Here is a 21,530-nt window from a genome sequence, read left to right on the forward strand (position 1 = left end):
ATTGTATTCAAAATGTTTTAAAGATTATATTTATACTGGATATGTTTATGTAAATATTCTGTAATTGTATTTTTTTTTAAATCACTAACATAATAAACAGAAACTTGAGTCTGAAACTTTTTAAAAGTTTATTTACACTGTATTGAGTGTCTTAGGTACACAGGAAAACCTTACAGGACTGTGTCGAAGTCCCAAACACCTACTGTGGGGAAAATAGTGATTATTGTAATTAAATTAGCATCGATTATTATGATCGTGACCAGTTTACTGGATCACATTCAGCCTCTCTACATGATCCTATGTGGCCTCACAGGTCCTTGAAAATGAGATGAAATACATAAAAAAAAAGAAAATAAACACAGCATTTTAAAAATAACAGTATTTGGCATTGGAAAGAAAAAGAGGACATGTAGAAGAATATAGCCCCTTAAACATTGCGTGGTCATTATTGAACAGCCATGGTATACTTCAAAACAGACATGACATGCAGACAAACTAAAGAAAATGAACAGAAAACACATTCACTAAGCAGAAAAAAATGCAAATAATTGCATACAGCCTCTGTTTGTTTGATTGTGTCAGGACTGTAACATGAGCTTATTTATCTTTAACTCACACTGAACAAATAAACATGCCTTTTCACTTTAGTAACCCGATCTGCATTAAAATACCATGTATTATAGATTGTGATTGTCTCTAAGCGATGCTAAGCATTTCACAGCAACAAAATAAATGCAATCTCTTTTTTTCAAATCTAATACAAAGCAGACGCCGATTGTTGAAATAAGATTTTCACATGTAAATGTATGAAAAACACAAATGTATCTTCACTCTAAATTGAGATATATTTTACAGTAAAGTAACTGTTAGCCACCTCAAAGGGGTAGGTTTTTTAAGTGGGGTCGTCTTGTACTAACCCATAGTCAGTGTATTACCTACAGTAGATGGCAGCCCCATCTGGAGAGAAGCAGGCAGAGTACTGACACAGAAGCTAAACAATGTACTGCTGTGGACAGGGGCTAAACATATTTTAGCAACATTTAAATCTCTATCTTTGATTTAAAAATCAACATCAGTTTAAGTGTACACTATATTTAGAATACTTTCTCCACTTTACATTGCTGTTAGATATTAAACATATAGATATTAGCTCAAATTCACCACACAAAGTGTCACAATACTAACTGATAACTAGCAGAGGCAGCTGCAGACCTGCAACTCCTGTGATCTCTTTGGTAAAATTGCCGTTTTTGTCAATGGAGTCTGGTGGCTTTGATGACAGCATAGAACCTCTTCAGTTAACTTAAACAGAGCTGTATGACTGTAAATTTAAGAAGTGAAAATAACCTTAGTAGAGCATACATTTAAACTTATGCGACTTTTGTGGCTAAAATACGTTTTGCTGCATCAGAAGTACATTGCTCATCTTCAATGTCAGTTCTCCTTCATGCTTCTCCAAAATGGGGACTATAGATATGTACCTCATATAACCCCACTTGAAAAATCTGATCTATCCCTTTAAGCCCTTCAATCAAATTGTTTCCTATAAACACTGAACATCAACTTTTTCTCCCTAAAATGGATATAAAGTTTTCTAGAAGGAGGCCTATCAAATACAGTGCAGACAAGACAATCAAATCAAACAAGTCTAATAACAAAAGAAGAAAAACTTTAAAAAATAAAAGTATTGAGTTAAAAAAAAAGTAAGATAACACTTTGGATAATATAACAATGCAATGATAAATGTATCAAACAAAAATCTTACATATTTCCCTTTGAGATTATGCATACAGATGATGGTTAAAGGCACAATATAAATATGCACAGTCACGCAAGACAAACAAAAATACACAGAAATACACATTCTTAACGGTCAAGCTGCATGTGTGTACATACGAAATCTTCTTCAGGCTCAGTATTGTTCAGTCGTAATCTCATACGGACCAGTCCATCGACCCCTCCCGCTCCTCTCACCGTCAACAAAATGAAAAATCCCTTGAAATACAGTTAATGAGCAAAGTAGAAATGTATTGCACAGTCATCATCTTTGTGTCCCCCCCCCCAACTCCAACACGAGAGGTTGTGGGTTGTCATGTGGTTGAAAAAGTCTAGGCTGTATAAGTAATTCTCTGGTTGAAGTTGTCTGACAAAACTAATAATCTCCCAGTTTTAAGTAGAGCTGAAACAAGTAAATGATTATTTGTCAACTAATTCCGACGATTGGGAAATTTCTTAAAGCAAAAGTACCAAAAATTCACTTGTTACGAAGTGAATATTTGTCATTTTCCTTATTCTTCTCGAACAGTAAATTTAATATCTTTCGCTTTGAGGAGTAATTAGAAATGTAAATATGTCACCCTGGGCTAATTAATTAAATTTTCGGACATTTTATGGATGAAATTAGGGCTGCAACTTACAAATATTTTCTCAATTGTTTGGAAACCCAGATCCCAAAATCATCATCAATCTTCAAAAACCCAAATGATATTCAGTTTACCATCATATAAGCCAAATAAAACAATAAAACTTCACATTTCAGAAGCTTGAACCACATAACTATTGGCCTTTTTGCTTGAAAAATGACAAATTTATATTTGATGTTCACGTTGCAGCTCTACATAATCTGCAGGTGAATGAATAAAGACAATAATCATCATCAGCTCTACTTCAGAGAATGTTGAAAGCTTAAAATAAAAGAAACTGAGTAAATGTCTTTGGAAACAAAAGTAAATGCAACCTTTTTTTTGGTAAAAGACCATTGTGACATCCAGTTGCATCAACAAAGCAATTCTGATTTTGTACGAACAACATATAAGAGTAATGAAACATGATTCTACCGGCTAACACGCACATCTGCTTCATGCACACTGCTCTCCTCCTGTGATGAGATGCTATCTGTCTTGAAACTTAAAAATTAAACCCCTTAAGTGATTATAATCCTCCAAACACTGCATTCGCTGAGTCAGAGGCTCAAAGCATGGACAGATTATGAGACAAAGGGCCCCTGGGGACAGAAATGTCAAAGCCCCCTTCTCTCTGACACAATAGTAACACACCAAGGACTCACATCCTGCAGGTGAAGCAGAGCTCTCAGTGCTGCTGTTGGCTTAAAAAACGCAGGAGAGAGAGAGACAATTGTCTGAAGCTTCCTGCCACAACAGGCTTCCATCCAATCTAATTTCCCTCCTGCATCCTGGAAGTCTGTAGTCAGGTTTTCATCCAAATGGAGCACAATTTTCCAGAAAATTGGCAAAAGTAAATGTAAATAAATGTGTATTTTGATTCACTATCTTGATCCCCTAGATTTCTGTTGTTGTTTTGTTTTAAGAAGCAGTGTGTAGGATTAAGAGATGTCTAGCGGTGAGTTTGTAGGTTGAAACCAACTGAGCCACCCCACTCCTCAACTTGTAGTAGAACCTACAGTGGCCTTCAGAAAATATTAAAACATCCTGCTAAACTCTAAACATGGCTCCTTTAAACCTGCCTGCAGCAAACTTGGAGATCCGCACTGCGTGTCCCAAATTGATACCACATAATTCTAAGCAGGTTTTTAGTATATAGTGTCAAAAATATAGAGACAAAAAAAATACACTCAAACCAGACAGTATGCAGACATATAAACACTCTCCTACAAAGCAATGAACAAAGACACTGAATGTCAACATTGCGAATGAAGTTTGAACTGTTTGAACTTGCAGTGACATTTGCACATACAATGCATTTTCTTTTTAGTATATAAAATGTTTTTGCATTGTAATTGCTAAAACAGCATACTTTGATGTAGAGCTGCAAAGATTAATCAATTAACTGTCAACTATGATATTGACTGCCAACTATTTAACCGATGAATCAGTTTGAGTAATTTAAAAAAAAAAAAAAAGGAAAAAAACATCTAAATTCTGATTCCAGCATTTTAAATATGAATAATTTCTGATTTCTTTTCTCCTCTTTGACAGTAAACTGAATATCACTGAGTTGCAGACAAAAAAAGCCATTTGAGGAAGTTATCTCTGGCTTTGGGAAAGCGAAATAGATTTTTTCAGACATCTTATAGCCCAAACAACTAATCAATTTATCAAGAAAATAACAGATTAATCGATTAATCATTAGTTGCAGCTGTACTCTGATGATGAGTAGGTAGTGCATACTGTGTTAGAATTAGTATGTGGTGTAGATTTGGGACATTTGTTTTTTTATTTGAACGTTCTGCTCAAGAATCTGTGCACTCATTTACTAATACGATGTGGCAGGAATACTTGTCTATCACCAAAGTCTAGTACAACTCAAAAACTCCTGAGTCATTGGTGCTTTCTGCTCTGCTCACTATCTCACAGAAAAGCCGAGAAGTTTAACCGGAGCCTTTGATTCTCAGCACATGCTTACTGACCACAGATCACACATTGCATGATAAAAAAAGGACCAGGCGTATGTGTTTGCAACACAGTGGAGAGGTCAGGAGAGCTGACTGGTGGTGTGGTTCGGGTCAGGTCAGGAGGAGGAGGAGGTCATGACCACATTATATTTCTGTCACATCATCTAGTTCCTCGTTTTATAAAAAGTTGAATGGGAGACAGATAATGGGATTATGATGACTGTCAGTAAGTGTAAGAGTGCAAAACAAACCAAAAACAGATTTTTTTTCAAACAAATTTGCTTTGATATAATTCTTTCAGTAACACAGAACCTAAATAAGCTAGGATAACAACAACAAAAGCCAATAAACAACAATGGCCCTTTGGTTGTTCTGATCCAGAAAGAGAAATAAAAAAATTTGAGGGATTGTTTTGATACGACATCATGGAGGAGGAAAAAAAAAAAAGTATGTCTTCCCTTCTGCATCCAAATCAGTGCCAGTTTCAGCCGTGGTGAAGTTAGCTGCCGTAGAGGAGGGAGTGCTGGGCGTGATGCATCCAGTCTGTTTCTCACAGTCAGCTCCGACCCAAAGTCCGCCTCAGTACGTCACCATCACACATCACACAGTGAGTCTTTAGTCGTCAAGTGAGGGCAGATGTTCTAATATGCGAGTGCTGTTCGGGGGTTTGTGGAGGGTTTTCTCACACAATGTAACTCCACAAACCGCCAGGACGACATTTTTCCCTTTAGCGTGCGGCATTCAACGCCGCCTCGTTTACAAGAAGTCCAGTTCCAGCGCTTGGTGCAGGGACACGAGGTCGCCGTGAGTTGAGATCCGCCAGAAAGGCATGTTGTGCTACAGACACCAAAGAAACGGAAAAGTGTGTCAGGAACACGTAGCAGTAAAAGCTGTCTGAAAACTGACAGTTGGTAAAAGAAATGAGCAGCACCAGCCTTGTTTAGTGCGGTTAAATAGAACCCTTTGGTTTGTTTGGGTTGGTGTGAACGCCACAATCAAACTCTGATGTGGACTGAACAACTGCTCTCTGGTCGGCCTGGATGAAATTGTTTCTTTCCCTGTTTTGGCATCTTTGTGACAAATTTACTGTGATTGTTTATTACATGCCTAATCTGTCCTTCCTAACTTGATCTAATAAGCATGATAGTGCCTCTTTAACCTGTATGTTTAGCCCATTTTACAGTATTGAATACATTTTTTTAAATGTTAGTTTTTCATTTCTTTTACAACTTTTGAGTTGTCTGTTGTAGTGAAAGTAAAGTGGAATCTGCTGGTATGTTTATGTTGTACTTTTCTCGCTTACACCTAGAAAAATAACTGTCATAAGAAAAAAAAAGCAGCAGCACACTGGACTTGCATAGAGCAGTATGGACATGCTGGGTCATCAGGGTCAGGATTTAGCTTCAGGCAGTCTATTTCCATATTTTTCCCTAAAAGGGTCACCTTGTTTTAGTGTTTGCTTTATGATTTAAGAAACTTTTGAGTAGTGTAGGCTCACATCCTGGCTGGTAAGCTCCTTCATCTTATAAACACACATAGCTGGAGTCGCAGTGACTCCAGGACACACCAAATACAACTCTGTTTGAGTAAACTTACGACAGACTAACACAGAAAAAAGGCAGGGGTAAGGAAACACAAAAACGTACCTGTTTTGCTGCAAACTCCTCATCTCGGCCGTCACCGATCACCACATAAGTCACTTTCTTACCGAAGCGAGAGACAATCCTCTCAAAGCAACTCTCTTTTCCTGCACGACAGGAAACCACAGGGGAAACATCACATTACAAAGCGGCGTCTTAACATCGTTTCCTCCTCTCTCGCAATAAAGAAGAAATAGATGAGTATTTGGTATTTGTATACGAACCTATTTTAGTGGCGCTGTAGATGTTCTCGATGGGGAAGACGTCTCCCAGGCCGTAGAGCAGCACCTTCGCCAGAGCGGGAACCAGCTGAGTGGTTGTGACCAACACATTCATACATTTCCCCCTGGTGGTGGAAGATCACATACAAACACATAGATATATACATCAGTGAGTCAATGATCTCCTTCAAGGTTTGTGTCACAAGAAAGCTGTGAGCATAACTGTGCAGCAAACTTTTGACTGATTATAATGAGACTGAGATCTGAGTCAGTATTCTGCAGGAAATTGCCACAAATATATTTTTAAAAAACCCCTCTGCACAGACCTGGACTGGATGAGCAGCAGAGACTTGAGCGCCGTGCTGAGCCAAGCGTCTGTAACGTTCTCGATCTCAGACTGAAGCCGGAGAAGCAGATCCCTCTTCATCGGACTCAACAGGCCTGAAAGAGACAACATGGAGTGAGTTTACGACCTCAACACGGCAGCATGTAGAGAACACTATCAACACATCAGGGAAAACATGTAAATCATCCTCATTTTACTTTTACCAAATGTCTGACGTGATGCACTTTGCTGGATGTTTTGTGGCTGTCAATACAACCCAAAGACAGACTTCTACGGTCTGTTCCATTCAAAAGGCAAAAGATAGCAGATAGATAGATAGCACACACAAACAAACACACACACACAACCAGGTTTTCAACAGAAACAGCCCTCTGTTTATTTTGGCCCCCGGGTGAAACAAGTCATCTCCACTTTATTTGTATAGAACCTTTTGAACAAACACGCAACCCAAAGTTCACAGAGCAAAATTAAAAACACTGTGGAAAAAAATAAAGAGAAAAAAACACAAGAATTGGACAACAATATATATAAAATTTAGCAACACTATAAATTACAACAGTTAAAAACATAAAATGTAATAATAATTAAAAGAAATCAGTGGAATAAAGTTAAATAAACACTTGGGGTAAAAATTATAAACAAAAAACTAAACAAACAATGACTAAAACTTACAAACTAAGGCTTTACCTTTATATCTTACGTGTGTCTCTCTCTATAAACAATGGCCGATGTACAGAAGACTGCTGACACCATGTCATTTTTCTTGCGCACCTGTCATTTCTAAACTCCAGTTATGCAAGACAGATTTATTACTGTTGGTAACTCACCTCCAACATTCCCTTTGTAGTTGTTGTAGATCTCTTTTAGCCGGCGGTAGCGAAAGGCCAGTTTCCGCATCCACTCCACGCCTCCCTGGACTCCCGTGGTGGTTCCTGAAGCCCCTCCACCACCGGAACCGTTAAAGCCGTCCGCCAAGTAGTTGTAGTTACTACAACAGGGAGAAACTCTTGTGATGTTTTTGGACAAGGTGACAAAAAAAACAGCCTTCCAGTCATGATGTTGAACTGTGAGATAAAGTCATTATGTGTGTGTGATGATGTAGTTATTGTACTATATATTGTATGTTAGTTACAGGACAGCATGTAACACACCTCAGGTCCTGTCCGTTGTCGTCAGAGGCAACATCCTCAACATGGACCTGATCACATTCCTTAAAGGAAACAAAAAGGAAAGGGTTCTTTATTTTTTAGATTGTATAAGCATGCATTTGTTAACCAAACTTGTACAAATATGATATAAATGTACAGTGAGTTTAGGTGCCTTGAGAGGGAAAACAGTTTTTTACTAAGGCTGTGAGTTTGAAAAACACACTTGACAGAAAGGAGCACTTTTAGTTAGTTTGTGTTGGATGTGAATAAGTTTCTATTAATGTACATCTACTGATTCTGTTTGACAGTTCATTGTGTCTCCATCCTTTTCTAATTAACATCCATGCATTCATTTCTCCACAAGGGTCTTTAATAATGAGCAGGAAATTAATTCTACAATTTAGTTATGGTTGTCACAAAAATAGAACATATCTCATTAATCATGGTTGGTACCAGCAGCTTCAAGTGGCAGGAAATAGCAAGAAAAAAAATCTAATTTTCTGCCATGGCCGCAGCAGTCTAACAGTTTCCCACTGTACCTCCAGATCATTGAAGAATAGGTGAGTGTCTGCCAGCTCAAAGATCAGCTCCTCCATCTGCAAGCCCAAGTTCAGCACCGTCGCTGGGTCCTGAACAAACAACACAGACCCACAAAAAATGTTTTATACAATAACATTTTTATTTTATAGGCTCAAGATACTCGTTTATTTACAGAAACAAACCTTGCCAAACTTCTGTGCGTAGGAGCCAGTGAGCAGTGAGTGGAATATAATAATGGTCTCATCCAGATCCCACAGGAAAATACGCTGAAGAGAGCAGAGAAAAATAATATGACACTTTGCATTCTAAAAATCACTTTATCTACTTCTTGTATGTTTTTCAATTGACAGAAAAAACACGAAATCATATTAACCTTTTTCATGTGGTTTGTTTAGAAGTTTTGTGATTTGTTGAGTTTGGTTTTGTCCTAAAATCTCTGAAATGCGTCTAATCTAATGACAGGCCAACAACCACTTAATGTTTTGTTTGTGTGTGCAAAGTGAAGTTTGCTGCTGACTTGTTTACCTCCAGGTCAGTGTCAGCAGGTGGGGAGCTATCAGACCTCTTGCCCTTCCCTTTGGCTTTGCCAACAGAGTTCCTACGTCCGACTTCGTCCTGATCTCTGGCTCCGGTGGAGAGAGACACACTGGTGGGAAGGGCTGCACCTGCCGGAAGATTCTCAGGTGGGGACGCATCTTAACACAAGAAAGTCTGAAATTATTACCTGAAAAGTACATCTAAGTAATATGTTTTAGATTACTTTTTTGTTGTAACAAGTAATGTAAAATGTTATATTAATACTCAGTGTCATGGTGCTTTTAACACCCATCACAATGTAATTACCTCTCATATTAAATATCAATAATATATATCAAAGTACTGTAGTTACCTCTGGGAGGCAGTCCAGCTGAGGCAGCCTCCTCCGACTTCACAGCCGAATATCCGGCCACTCCCACGCCGGCGCCGTGGTCCTCGCTGCTGGGCAGCCCGGCAGGCACGTAGCTGGGAGGCAGCGCGTAGTACTGAGAGAACTGATTCTGTCCCAGAGAGTTGTAGCTGCTAAACTCCTGGAGGGAATAAAGAAATGATCGTGATCAATAAGAGAACTGCAGTTTTACAGCAAAATCATAACCTGAAGTTTTAATTGTCTTTTGGTATTTTGATCATTCTCAAGATAATTCTTTATATTTTTATGTCGGCCGACAGACATATTTTTAATCATAGGGTTCTTATAAAAACATATTTTAAATTACCAATCTGATTAAGTGCCGTGCTCATTTTCCGCCTTTTGATTTTATATAAATCATATTTTTTTCTGATTATTTGCCAAACAGCTTTGTGAGCAGCTTTTCAACATGAGTATTTTCTTCCCTTACGGTTGGTCAACAGGAGAATGCATGAATTTTTAGGCACAGATTCAGAGTTTTGTTGTTAATTTCTTTGTGGAAGAGTAATGTACTCCTTACCTGGTGCGTTGCTGTGGTGGCGGTTGTGGTGGCGGCTGTAGCCGAAGGGATACTGGAGTACACACTGGATGTTGTAAAGCTTGAGCCTGGAGACAGAAAGAGCTAAGCTGAAAGTGCCACGGGAAAATAATAATCAAAGTATTTCTATAGTATTGGAGTTGATTGACCACAAGAGAAGAAGACAGAGCAGTGCCACTTGGAGATCTCCTTTATTTTCTAAAGAGAGTGTGGTGGCTTCATCTGTGAGACAGAGTGAGGTTGCAGCTTGCCTTGGCTGGGGTATGAGTAGTGCAGCTGGCCTGGCTGGGTTGAGGTATATGCGGTGCTGAAGCTGAGAAACCCAGGCTGGCCACCAGAGGGTGCCTCAGGCAGCCCTGTCTCTGTTTTAATGCCTGGCCACATAGCACCTGAAGATGAAAGAGAGCAATGGAAGCAGAAAATGAAAGAGGCAGCGAGAGGAGTGGATCATCTGAGATGGAGCAAAAGTTAAGAAACCAGGTCCTTCAGTTCCAGATGTGGATGTTTAAGCAGAGATCAAAAGCAAATTGATTCCACAGCGCCAAAGCACAGTAAGGCCTCTGAAGCAAAGTAACAAAAGGTGTGATGCTAAGGTTTTTAGTGAGCAGACAGTGTTAAAATAAGCTGTTAGAGAAGGAGCGGTGACTAACCAAAGGGCGGGAGGCCGTAGGTCTGGCCTGACTGGAGGAAGGCGGAGTACACAGTGGACTGGGCCAGAGGAGGAAAGGCCACCTGGCTGGTGTACGACGTCACTGCTGGGCTGAAAGAAAGACAATCAGTATTTGACAAAAAACTAGAGATCTACTATTGAGACTATGTTTACCTCCACCAGAGGAGGTTATGTTTTCAGTTCAGTTTATGTCCGCGGAAAAACTACTGGCCTGATTTTAATGATACTTGCTGGAAGGATATAGCATGGGTAAAGGAAGAACTAAAGATGTTCCTAATGAATAATGTTGTTTCCTTTAGACAGAGGTTTAAACTTAGAGTAGCTGACGAGTCTCAAAGTATGAAAACAGTCACAATTAAGCACACTTTAATCTAAAATTTGAAACACTGTCCAAAGATTAATGTGTATATTATTGGATACAATTGAAATTGTTCGTCACAGTTTTGGATAACCAAATAGTATTTTAAATGCAGCTGAAATCAAGGAGGTAGCCTGTGTCTGCTCAGGTCACGCCACCATTAATATAATGATATAATGATAATGATAAGCGAACCTGAACTAGCTAACGTTACAGCAGTAGGATGCCATCAATGTTTACATCTCACACAGTCACAAGCCTCTTATCCGTGAGTATATACAGTCATGGAAAAAATCAACAAGGCAACAACAAAAATAGCTCATAATAACCAAAATCATTAACAAGAAATCCATGGGAAATGGCTAGATATCAGCTCTTTAATTAAACTCTTATGAGGTAATTTTGTTGTTATCATTATATTTGTCCAAACAAATGTACTTTTACTTGTGCCAGACATTAAAATGAACAAGAAATTGAAGAAAATAAGTGGGGTCTAATAGTTTTTTCCATGACTTTAGACACTACCCTCTACACATTTATAGGATTGGCAGGTGTACTTTGGAAAGAAAGAAAATAGTTCCTGCATGAGATAAGTCACACAGCAGTCTTGATTTCTGGAAAGAAACATTGGGCATCTGAGCACCACAAGTACGAGCTAGTAACATTATATTTAAGGGAAGGCGGACATCTCCAACACTCAGCAAAAAGCACAATCGGTAATAGAAAAAACATATATTTTTGAATTTACGTTAAAGTGTCCCTTTAACACCAAACACAAATTTTTAAGTGGAAAGTGTTTTGGTGCAGACATCTTCGCAGACAATAATCACTGCACAAACGGTAGAGCAGGAAAGCAATATTAAAACATAAATTACCATGGTGCAACTGCTAAAAAGACAGTTATTATAAGTTTTACTTGCGAGTCAAAATAGCGTTTATTCCATGCAGTGTACTCACTTGCTTCCTTGATAAACTTGTTGGGTGTATTCAGACGTTGCTGTTGAATCTGTGGCTGTTTAAAAAAAGACAACACCGCTTCAGTTTGACACACGAGAGCAGCTTCTTTCTTCTTTCAGTAAGACCTTTAATGTTCACAGCTTAAAACTGAGACAATGTTTCAGTTCTTACCAGAATGTGCATACGAGTTTATGGAGTCAGGTGCTGCTCCTCTGTCTGCGGCCGACTGCTCCTGATCACCTGCAATCAAACAAACTGTCAGTATGTTTCAGGAACAGCTCTGACAGTTCTGTTGTATTTATTTTCTACTTACCTGGGTTAAGCTGGCCCGTTGACAAGGCAGAGTACGAGCTCTCCTGCTCTGATGAACCCAACACAGCAGCTGGACTCCCATCGTCACCTAAGTTACTGCAAGAGCATAAAGAAACCATTTTAAATTAAAGGACTTCTGCTGCCAAGTAAAACAAAAATAATTTAATATGGGGCAAAAAACACAACAAGAGGAGACATTTAAAGATTATTAAAACAACACCTTATAAATCAAAGAGAAAAAATAGAAAGAGCTAATAGAGCGGCTAAAATATAAGAGTAATTTAAGAAATACGAGTAAAAGTTACAGTGCAGAGTTATATAGTTAAAAAAACATTAAAATAAATGTATTAAAATTGTTTAATAAAATGCCGCTGTAAACAGGTGAGTCTTCAATCTTGTTTTAAAATAAAAGCAATTTTCTGGGAGATTGTTCCAGATATATTGAGCAAAAAAAAAACAATCCACAGTGGATAAATACTTAACTCAAAAGTTCAACATTTGTTCTTAGTGATTTTCCATCAAAATGAGTCGGCAGTAATTTAACAAATAATACCAGATCAAAACCAACCTCAGCTCTTTCTCCAGTCCACCATCTATCTCAAGCTTAGCCTTCTTTGCCTGCAAACACACAAAAAGAAGTTTATTTAAATGTTTTTCTCTATAATTCTACTTTCTCTACTCCTTTTTTTCTCAATACAGGGTTCATACAGTTTCAAATAAAATTCAAGCATCTGTAAAGGTAAGTAAAACAAAAACGTTCAGACTCTCATCAATAACGGTCATAAATCATAACACCTAAATTGCACCTAAATGCAATTGCAAAAATATAATAAGTTCACAAAATAGTGTATGCCTAAAGAAATCAATGTTCATTTTATCAGCTGTTAATACTGACTTTGCTTCTATTACCAAACAAATATGATGACATGACTGTTTCATTTCAAATATAAAGACTTTTGGTTAACATGAGCAGGATGAAACACCAGATTATGTTGAAAATTTAAGCATTTTAAGGCGTATATTCAAATTCAAGGATATTCCTAACCTTGAAAACATAATGGTTCAAATTAAGCATTTTCCAAATGACCAGACTTTGAACAAACCCAGTCAGTATTTTAGCCAATAAAGTCACTATCAAAAAAACTGAAAGTCAATACAAAAAAAACACTAAAATATTACTTTTCAATATTTGATATATTATAAATGATAAATGTCCTTCAGTCCAAGGAGTATTACGTACATATAGTGTATTTTGTCTACAGTAACCCAGTGTCCTCAATAACCCATAATCAGCACATCAACAATGTTGTGGATACACACTGTCCCTCAATACTACAATATAATATGCTGTGATAAAATGATGTACGGCTGCGGCTGTGATACAGAATTACTGTGAAATTATTTTCTCAGCCTCAGCTGCTTTATTGCTCAACTAACAGTAATCTAGTAAACAATGAAAACCAATTTGAAGTTTAATTAATCTATAATATATGGTTTACTTACAACTTGATAAGTGTATGAAATGTGACAAATACCTTTCACAAATTACGAGAACTAATAAGATAGTCTGAAAAGTGCCGATTTTAGCTGACAAATAGTCAAAAAAATACAGTTGTGCAATAGAGAGATTCTCACATTTTTAGAAGCAGGAAGTTGCAACTATTTGATATTCACACTTGTTCTATCAAATTTCTCGCTGATTAACTTTTTATCAATAAATTAGTAATTAGTCAGCAACTTATTGAAGCAGTACAGTGTCCTCAAATGGTCAAATATGCTCATGTTTTCTTTAAAAATCCTACAATTTACTACAATTCAAACCTGCAGCAACAACCTGAATCTAAAATCTAAGAAGCATCATTATTATTGATCAAACACTTGCCTGGATTGAACAATAAAAGTTTTTAATTAACCTAAAATGTAAAAAAAAGTATTTTCCCTGAACGTTATAAACGGTTTTCATCTTAAAACCAGTTAGTAAATGCAGTTATTTATGCCTCCATCCTCCCCACCCCGCTCAGTGTCGGCGTCATGGTGTGCAGACTCACCGGCAGCTCAGGCAGCTCTTGCGAGTCGACCATCTCTGCAGCAGAGCGCCCGGACATGTCTGCACGCACAGCCTACTCTCTGCACCTGGAAAGCTCGTCCCGACCCTGGAGCAAAAAAACACACAGAACAAATGGGGGTTATGCCTTATGTAGTACTCTCGTACGTGACTCTCCCCTCCCCTTCGTCCGATAAATGCTCAGCGATGCACTATCGCGGGGGTGATCAGCAGGGAGGTGGCAGCGTGGGGATGTGGGGCACCCTGGTCTAATCTCCTGCACGGACGTTGCCCAATATCCCCATCACGCTTGTCTTTACTGTGGGATTAAGAAAGCGTGCCACTTTACATGTGACCTTACCTCCATTCAATGAAAACATATTCTCCAGAAGCTTTAGCTGCTCAGGTACAAGCTGTCGTATCAATAGATGCTGCGGGGGGATAAGATCTAACCTCATTTTCTCCACTGCTGCTCGCTAAACTGGCCTTTCCCCTCCAACGCTGGAGCATTTATCTAACTGGCATTATGTCAGCTTATGTAGGTGAACTCAAAAAACTATTACATTTGCAGGAAATAAGGCCACTTCATAATGTATAGATAATTTCACCCACAAACGTACATTTTAGATATTTCAACTGCGGCCTGCATAACTGCAATTAGCAACAAGATGCCAAAAGTAAAAAATAATCAGATAATCAATACTTTCTCAGCTGCAATGACCCCAAAACATCTCATGTGCACAAGTAGACATTTTTTCCTGATTTATTTATTTTCCCGCTACTATCACACTGCACAAAATTCTAAACCAAACTACATTAATGGCAAAACTAGAAATAAAAATAGACATAAATAAATAAATAAATGGGCCTTATTTGACAAATTCTTTTCAGACTAGTGATGGACAGAGCAGTTCTTTTCACTGAACTAAATCACAAAAATACATTCATAAAAGAAGCTTTCTTTCAGTTATTAACCAGGACTGCAACTGCACACAGTCCAACTTAATTGAAACAGGGCTGGATGTTCAATTTAGTTTGCTAACCAGAGAGATGATAATGGTAAATTTAGTTGTATAAAGAAACCATTTGCAAAGTGAAACTATTTTTACAGCACATATAGAGAAGGACGAGCTTGAGCAGGACTGACCACAGTGAAAGAATAGAGGCAGCCTCAGCCACCCATTTGTTTTTATGTTGCACACATTTACACTTAGAAAGTTGTTGAATCATTGCAGCTAAATGACAGCAACCTGTCCCGAGGCTGTGTGTTTTCTGTCTGTAACACGTGCCATTCCTCCTGCAAACAAATGATCTGACTCACTCACTGAGTCCCTGCATGTTCCCTCACAACTGACTGAGAACTCAACTGAACTGAGAAATGAATCACAACACTATTTCACACCAGCTGAGAACACAACCAATTTATTTTTCTTGTATGCAGTCCGGATTATGATTTAAAGCCATTTCACACCAAGAACAGATTTTTGTTGGTGGGTGATTGGGTGGCAAGAAACCCTAGAAAGCCACCCATCCCTCTGAATGCTCTCTAGTTTGTGGTTGTAAAGTTTCATGAGGCTGTGATTTTCCTGGATGTTTCAACAGGTCATTTTTATACAGTGGGATCGAGTTTTACAGTTTTATAAATCAGAAAACGTTTTGGTGTATGTACATTTCCTTAGTTGTATGTATGCAAATATTTACTGTAGATTCTTTTTTTTAATATACTTTTGGGCCTTTTGTAGCTTTATTGACAGTAGAGATATTGAGGGTGAAAGGGGGAGACAGAGGGGAAGACATGCGGGAAAGGGCTCTGAGCCGGATTCTAACCCGGGCCGCCCGCTTACGAGGACTGGGCCTCTGTGGTACGCACTCTACCAGGTGTGCCACCGGGAACGCAACATTTACTGTAGATTCTATGTAGAGTTTTATAAATAAGGCTCCTGGTCAGGATTTTTAATAGAGAGGCATCACTTTGAATTGTGTCACCCGCCAGATCCACAATCTGGGGGTTCCTGCAGGATTAAAACCCCTCAAGAATCCGAAAAACCCTGTCCCTTCTCGGCCAGTATCGCGGCAGTGATCAGCAGGAGCTAGCAGTGCTTGTGTTTACTGTAGGATCAAGGAAGCGTGCCAGTTTACATGTGACCATACCTTCAATCAATGACAACACCTTCTCCTGAAGCTTTAGCTGTTCAAATACAAGCTGTTGTATCAGTAGATGCTCCGAGGGGATAAGATCTAACCTCATTTTGTGTGCATTTTCTTCACGCTGTCACGTTTCTACAAACTCCTTGTCTCTTCCCATGCACGTATACGGATTTTAAGGAGATGGATTTCCGTCTTTGGAGTAACAGTGCCAACACTGTCTCCAGTACTGCTGCCCTTCAATCTGAAAACCCTCCGTCTTTTACAGCTGGTGGAAGTTTGTTTGGTTCAGCACATTGAATGGAAATAACTAACAGTTTTATGTTTAATTCTAGTAATATGTACTAGTTATTATAAAAGGCAAATGGAGAATAATCTGAGACAGTTGTTTAAGTTAGAAGGTATTTCCTTAAAAGAATTGTTCAGATTTGAATGACGATAAATATTTTACTCTTCAAGCGTTGAAATTGTTCGCTTGCCTGCAAATAAATATTACATTTTAACATTTATAGCTGACCTGAAATAGTCACATTTGTTTGTAATTTGTAAAATATGGGATATTACCAAATGGTCTTTATATGAGGTTTTCACTTTAGTTAAAGTTTAGTTAAAACATGGTTTGTTAGTTTGATTCCAGTCCCTTTCTTGTAAGATTAAAAGTATGTCTCATTGTTTGTCTGTGCCACCACCTATGTTTGACGTCTGGAGTAAGGCTGCAACTCAAAATTATTTTCCTTACTGATTGATCTGCAGATTAAAATGTTCCCAATTAACTGTTTTGTCGATAAAATGTCAGAAAATAGTGAAAAATGCCCATCCCAGTTCAAGGTGACATCTTTACATGTGTTGTTTTGTCTAAAGCCAAAGGATATATAGTTTAATACAATATAAAACTGAGAAAACAGGAAATCTCCATATTTGAGAGGATGAAAACAGAATTTTCTACCATTTTTGCAGGAAAAATTACTTCGACAATAAATGGATTATCACAATTGTTGGCAATTTGTTTATTTTTCTGTTGAAAGACTAAACAATTAGTCAACTAATCTCTGCACCTCTGGAAAAATGTTTTCCCTATAAATACAAAATACAGTGTTTACCAGAAATATTCCTGAGACTTTAAAGTATTATTTGTTCTTTTCTAGCACCACCAGAAGGTTTTCATGTGATTTGTGTAATTTATTTCTATAAATAAACTAAAAGGAGACTTGTGAGTTTGGTTCCAATAACTTTCTTGTAAATTTAAAATTATTTCTCATTGTTTGCAGTTACAAGTGCACCTCTGTTTGATCATACACCAATGCATCCAGGATTGTTTGTGCAGTACACTGCAAATTAACACCGTTTGGCAGAAATCCGGGCACAACTCAGCATCAACTAAAGGTAAAGTATAAATCAAAGTATAAATCCAAGCTCCTCAGCCGCTATCGAAGGGGTGATCAGCAGCCGGTGGCAGCCTTGTGTTTACTGTAGGATCAAGGAAGCGTGCCAGTTTACATGTGACCATACCTCCAATCAATGACAACACCTTCTCCTGAAGCTTTAACTGTTCAAGTACAAGCTGCCGTATCAGTAGATGCTCCGAGGGGATAAGATCTAACCTCATTTTGTGTGTACTTTCTCCACGCTGTCACGTTTCTACCAGCTCCTTGTTCTCCTTGTCTCTTTCCATGCACGAATCAGGATAATAAGGAGATAGATTTCCGTCTATGGAGTAACAGTGCCAACACTGTCTCCAGTATTGCTGCTCTTCAATCTGAAAACCCTCCGTCTTTTACAGCTGGTGGAAGTTTGTTTCTTTCAACATATTAAATGGAAATAACTCTTAAACAGCTTTATGTTTAATTCTAGTAGTGCTGGTCTTGAAATAAATGTCCCAATCATTTCTTAAATGGTTTTCTGGGGGAAAAAAAGTAATTTACTACATATTATAAAAGATAAATGGAGAATAATCTGAGACAGATGTTTGAGTTTTTCCTTATAAGAAATGAATGATAAATAATAACTGAGAATGATTCCAACCACAGTGAATACTGTCTTAACTTTACTCTTCACTTCAAGTGTTGAATTTGTCCCTTGCCTGCAAAGAAATCTTACATTGTAGCATTTAAAGCTGACCTGAAATACTTACAATCAGTTAAGAGATTTTCATTTAGTTAAATATAAACCTAAAACATGTGTGGTAAATTAGGTCCCAGTCCCTTTTTTCCCAGATTAAAATAATGTCTTGTTGTTTGCAGATTACAAATACACCTCTGATGCAGACGAATACTTTCTATAACTCTGTGCCAACAACTACTTTTGATGTCTCGAGTAAGGCTGCAACTCTAAATTATTTTCCTTACTGATTGATCCGCAGATAGAAAAATGACTTCATTAAATGTGTTGTTTTGTCTGAAGCCAAAGGATATTTAGTTTAATATGATAAAAACAGAGAAAAGCCGGAAATCTCCATATTTGAGAGAATGAAAAAAGCATTTTATTCCATTTTAGCAGGAAAATGACTTCAATAATTAATGGATTATCAAAATAATTGGTAAGTATTTCACTAATTGTTGCAGCTCTAGAACTAATTTCCCCCATTAATACATAAAACAGTGGTTAGTGTTTCCAGAATTTTCCATATTTGGTCTTTTCTAGCACTACTAGAAAGTTTTCATTGTGATTTGTGTATGTCAGTTCTAAAAAATAAACTAAAATGAGGCATCTGAGTTTGGTTCCAATAACTTTCTAGTAAAATTAAAATGATTTCTCATTGTTTGCAGATTACAAATGCACCTCTGTTTGATCCTACACCAATGCATCCAGGATTGTTTGTGCAGTACACTGCAAAAACAACACCGTTTGGCAGAAATCCAGGCACAACTCAGCATCAACTAAAGGTAAAGTATAAATCAAAGTAATCTGCAAATGTTAACCTAAAACCGCTGCGTTAGCTGGATCCAGTAAGGACCCAACCGGGAACAGTTTTTTTCCCCCTTTTTCAATGCTTTATTGAAAATTACAAAAATAAACATTTCTGGCACGTTTTTCACAGCGCATAGCTTGAATAAGTGTAGAAAGAATGCTAGGTGAACATCAATCAACAGTAAAAACGTATGATATTAACATCAATATTGTAAATTCAGAGCAGTTGAATTAAAATGAAAATAAATACAAAAAAATATATATATAAATTAGTCTAAATGTTGTTTTCAATCAGGGGGATTCGAATTAGTTTTAACTGTTCATTTCAGTGGGAAAATTTTTCAAGATATATATTTTTTTGTGCCTTTGTTATTGTTAGAATTTTTAGAGATTTTATGTACAACTTTAATTCATTCATGAAGACAATAATTTGGGGTATGATTTCATAATTCTATTCTATTCTTGTGGATGAAAATTTTTGCAACCGGGGACAGTGTTTGCTGTGAAGGTGAAGCCTGACATCAGACTAATTCCTGGAACACAGTAGCTCGTTGCTTTAACGCAAACACAGAAATGTTTGCTTATAATATGCACTGGCAATATATGAAGTTAGAAATAGGCATCAAACACTGATCCTATGAGCAACTATAAAAACATGCAGTAATTTACGTGTAGCGGCCCAGCATTTAGACGCCACCGTGCAAGCTTTCCAACGGTAACGTTAGCCTCCCAACATTAGCACACAAGAGTGGCTAAATTTACGCACTTTATCATCAACCCTAGTAAACAAACTATGTCATCCGGTCTCGATTTCACATACACACTAGCTAATTTGCCTGGGATCAGCAGTGGTTAACTAACTACGCTGGTTATGAGTTACTTAGTTTGGCCCGGGCATGAAAGTTTTTCGCTCCAGAAATTAGTCGGGATCCGCAGCCGTTGGAGTGGGCACTGAAATGGCATCGTGTGATCTAACTCCCGCTGCCGAGCTGATCGCGACACAAACAGCCCCGCCACACCAAAAATAATCAACCCCAGTCTTACCATTGAAGGAGGGAGTGAGAAACGCTTTTATTTAAGCGTCTTCAACCTAATCCACAGTGTCAAGCTTTGTCTGTTGTTAGGGAGCACTATTTTGCAGGAAGTTTTCGTTGCGGCCGGGGCTCTTACTGCGCATGTGCAGAGTGTTGATCCACTGGAGCAGTCCTGTGTGTGGCGCGGCGGGGGACGACAGGTGTGGCGGTGCGTCAACACAGGTGAGAGACAAGGCTGCAAACATTTGGTATTTGAACAGATGCACCCTCTTGTTAAATGTTGTCAGGGTGTGTTGCTTCTTATTAGTGATGTCCAGATGAAGCCCCATGAAGCCTTGAAGCTTTTCATCCAATTGGTTCAAAAAAAGTTTAATTTCTCGAGGCTTTATATATGCTCACAAACCCTCCTGCTGGTCAAAACCTTTATTGTCATTTCAACTATTTGTGATGGCCTCTTGTCTGTTTGCAACAGTGTCAGCATGGGAATAATCACTGCCAAGAACAATATCACATCAACCTTAGTTAGAGTAATTTTAGATTAGCTGGGCTCCAGTGGTTGAATAAACTAACTAAGTAGCCTTACACTTACTCAAGTACTGTACTAAGTGTTCAGGTTCTTTTCTTAACTAAAAATACTAATACCTCACTGTGAAATTACTCCACTAAAGTCCTGCATTTAAAAACTTACTTCAGTAAAAGTACAAAAGTATCAGCATCAAAATGTACTTAAAATATCAAAAGTAAAAGTACTCGTTATGCAGAATATTCCAAATATACTAATGGGCTTATTTTCTTTTTTTTTCAACAAAATATTTATTGAGTTTTGTTTTACAAAATTGACACATAGTTCACAAGAAAAATATAAAACAAGCAAACATACAAGAACATGGCGGCCACTAGACTAGAGTCCTTGAGGATCCATTCAAAAAATGAGTACATGAGTAAAGAGCAAATGAACATAAGTATAAATATGCAGAGGGTAAAATTATTCTGCTCCAGGTTTGTTTATTAAATGAGCCAGATTATTGTTCTTAATATAATGTATAAAACGCCCCCTAACCTCTTCCCAAAACTGGGCACTGGGCTTCTATTTGATGCATTTTACTTTTGTCAAGGTTAGGCTGATTTTAACTAATGAATAAATGGTTATGTGGTTTATGTGAATGCATAATCATTTTAAATTGATCAGGTCTTTCATGTTAAATCTTTCCCAGAAAAGTAACTAACGCTGGCAGCTAAATGTAGTGGAGTAAATGGTCTAATATTTGCCTCTAAAAGTTATAAAGTTACATAAATTAAGTATGTGTACTTTACTTAAGTACAGTACTTGAGTAAATGTACTTAGTTACATT

The 21,530-nt window shown here is 37.8% G+C and overlaps 1 protein-coding gene across 2 annotated transcripts; it reads right to left on the reverse strand.

Annotated features, from left to right (window-relative positions):
- Positions 1-115: 115 nt before the first annotated feature.
- On the reverse strand, positions 116-20,523 carry eya3 (EYA transcriptional coactivator and phosphatase 3). 2 transcript variants are annotated; one of them, XM_059349522.1, is made up of 19 exons: positions 20,189-20,523; positions 14,097-14,201; positions 12,617-12,666; positions 12,050-12,144; positions 11,908-11,976; positions 11,737-11,791; positions 10,402-10,511; positions 10,003-10,140; positions 9,734-9,819; positions 9,157-9,334; positions 8,793-8,962; positions 8,450-8,533; positions 8,267-8,356; positions 7,731-7,789; positions 7,407-7,567; positions 6,560-6,674; positions 6,237-6,358; positions 6,019-6,119; positions 116-5,209 (listed from the first exon to the last, which is right to left on the reverse strand). In XM_059349522.1, the coding sequence occupies exons 2-19, from the start codon at positions 14,151-14,153 to the stop codon at positions 5,129-5,131; spliced, it is 1,821 nt and encodes a 606-aa protein (XP_059205505.1). In that variant the 5' UTR covers positions 14,154-14,201; positions 20,189-20,523; the 3' UTR covers positions 116-5,128. The 2 variants fall into 2 exon arrangements, with proteins under 2 accessions (XP_059205505.1, XP_059205506.1); XM_059349523.1 differs by lacking the exon at positions 10,003-10,140.
- Between the last annotated feature and the right edge of the window lie 1,007 nt (positions 20,524-21,530).

The sequence above is a fragment of the Centropristis striata genome, chromosome 14, assembly GCF_030273125.1.
Source record: "Centropristis striata isolate RG_2023a ecotype Rhode Island chromosome 14, C.striata_1.0, whole genome shotgun sequence".
Lineage (NCBI taxonomy): Eukaryota > Metazoa > Chordata > Actinopteri > Perciformes > Serranidae > Centropristis > Centropristis striata.

What these genes read in the sequence shown, in the direction of transcription:
- eya3 (XM_059349522.1), bottom strand. Translation starts at nt 14,153, where the DNA reads ATGTCCGGGCGCTCTGCTGCAGAGATGGTCGACTCGCAAGAGCTGCCT. An exon ending in ACGCACAGAAGTTTGGCAAG is followed by an intron (nt 8,357 to 8,449) that starts GTTTGTTTCTGT and finishes TTGTTTGTTCAG; the next exon opens with GACCCAGCGACGGTGCTGAA. An exon ending in GACAACGGACAGGACCTGAG is followed by an intron (nt 7,568 to 7,730) that starts GTGTGTTACATG and finishes TCCCTGTTGTAG; the next exon opens with TAACTACAACTACTTGGCGG.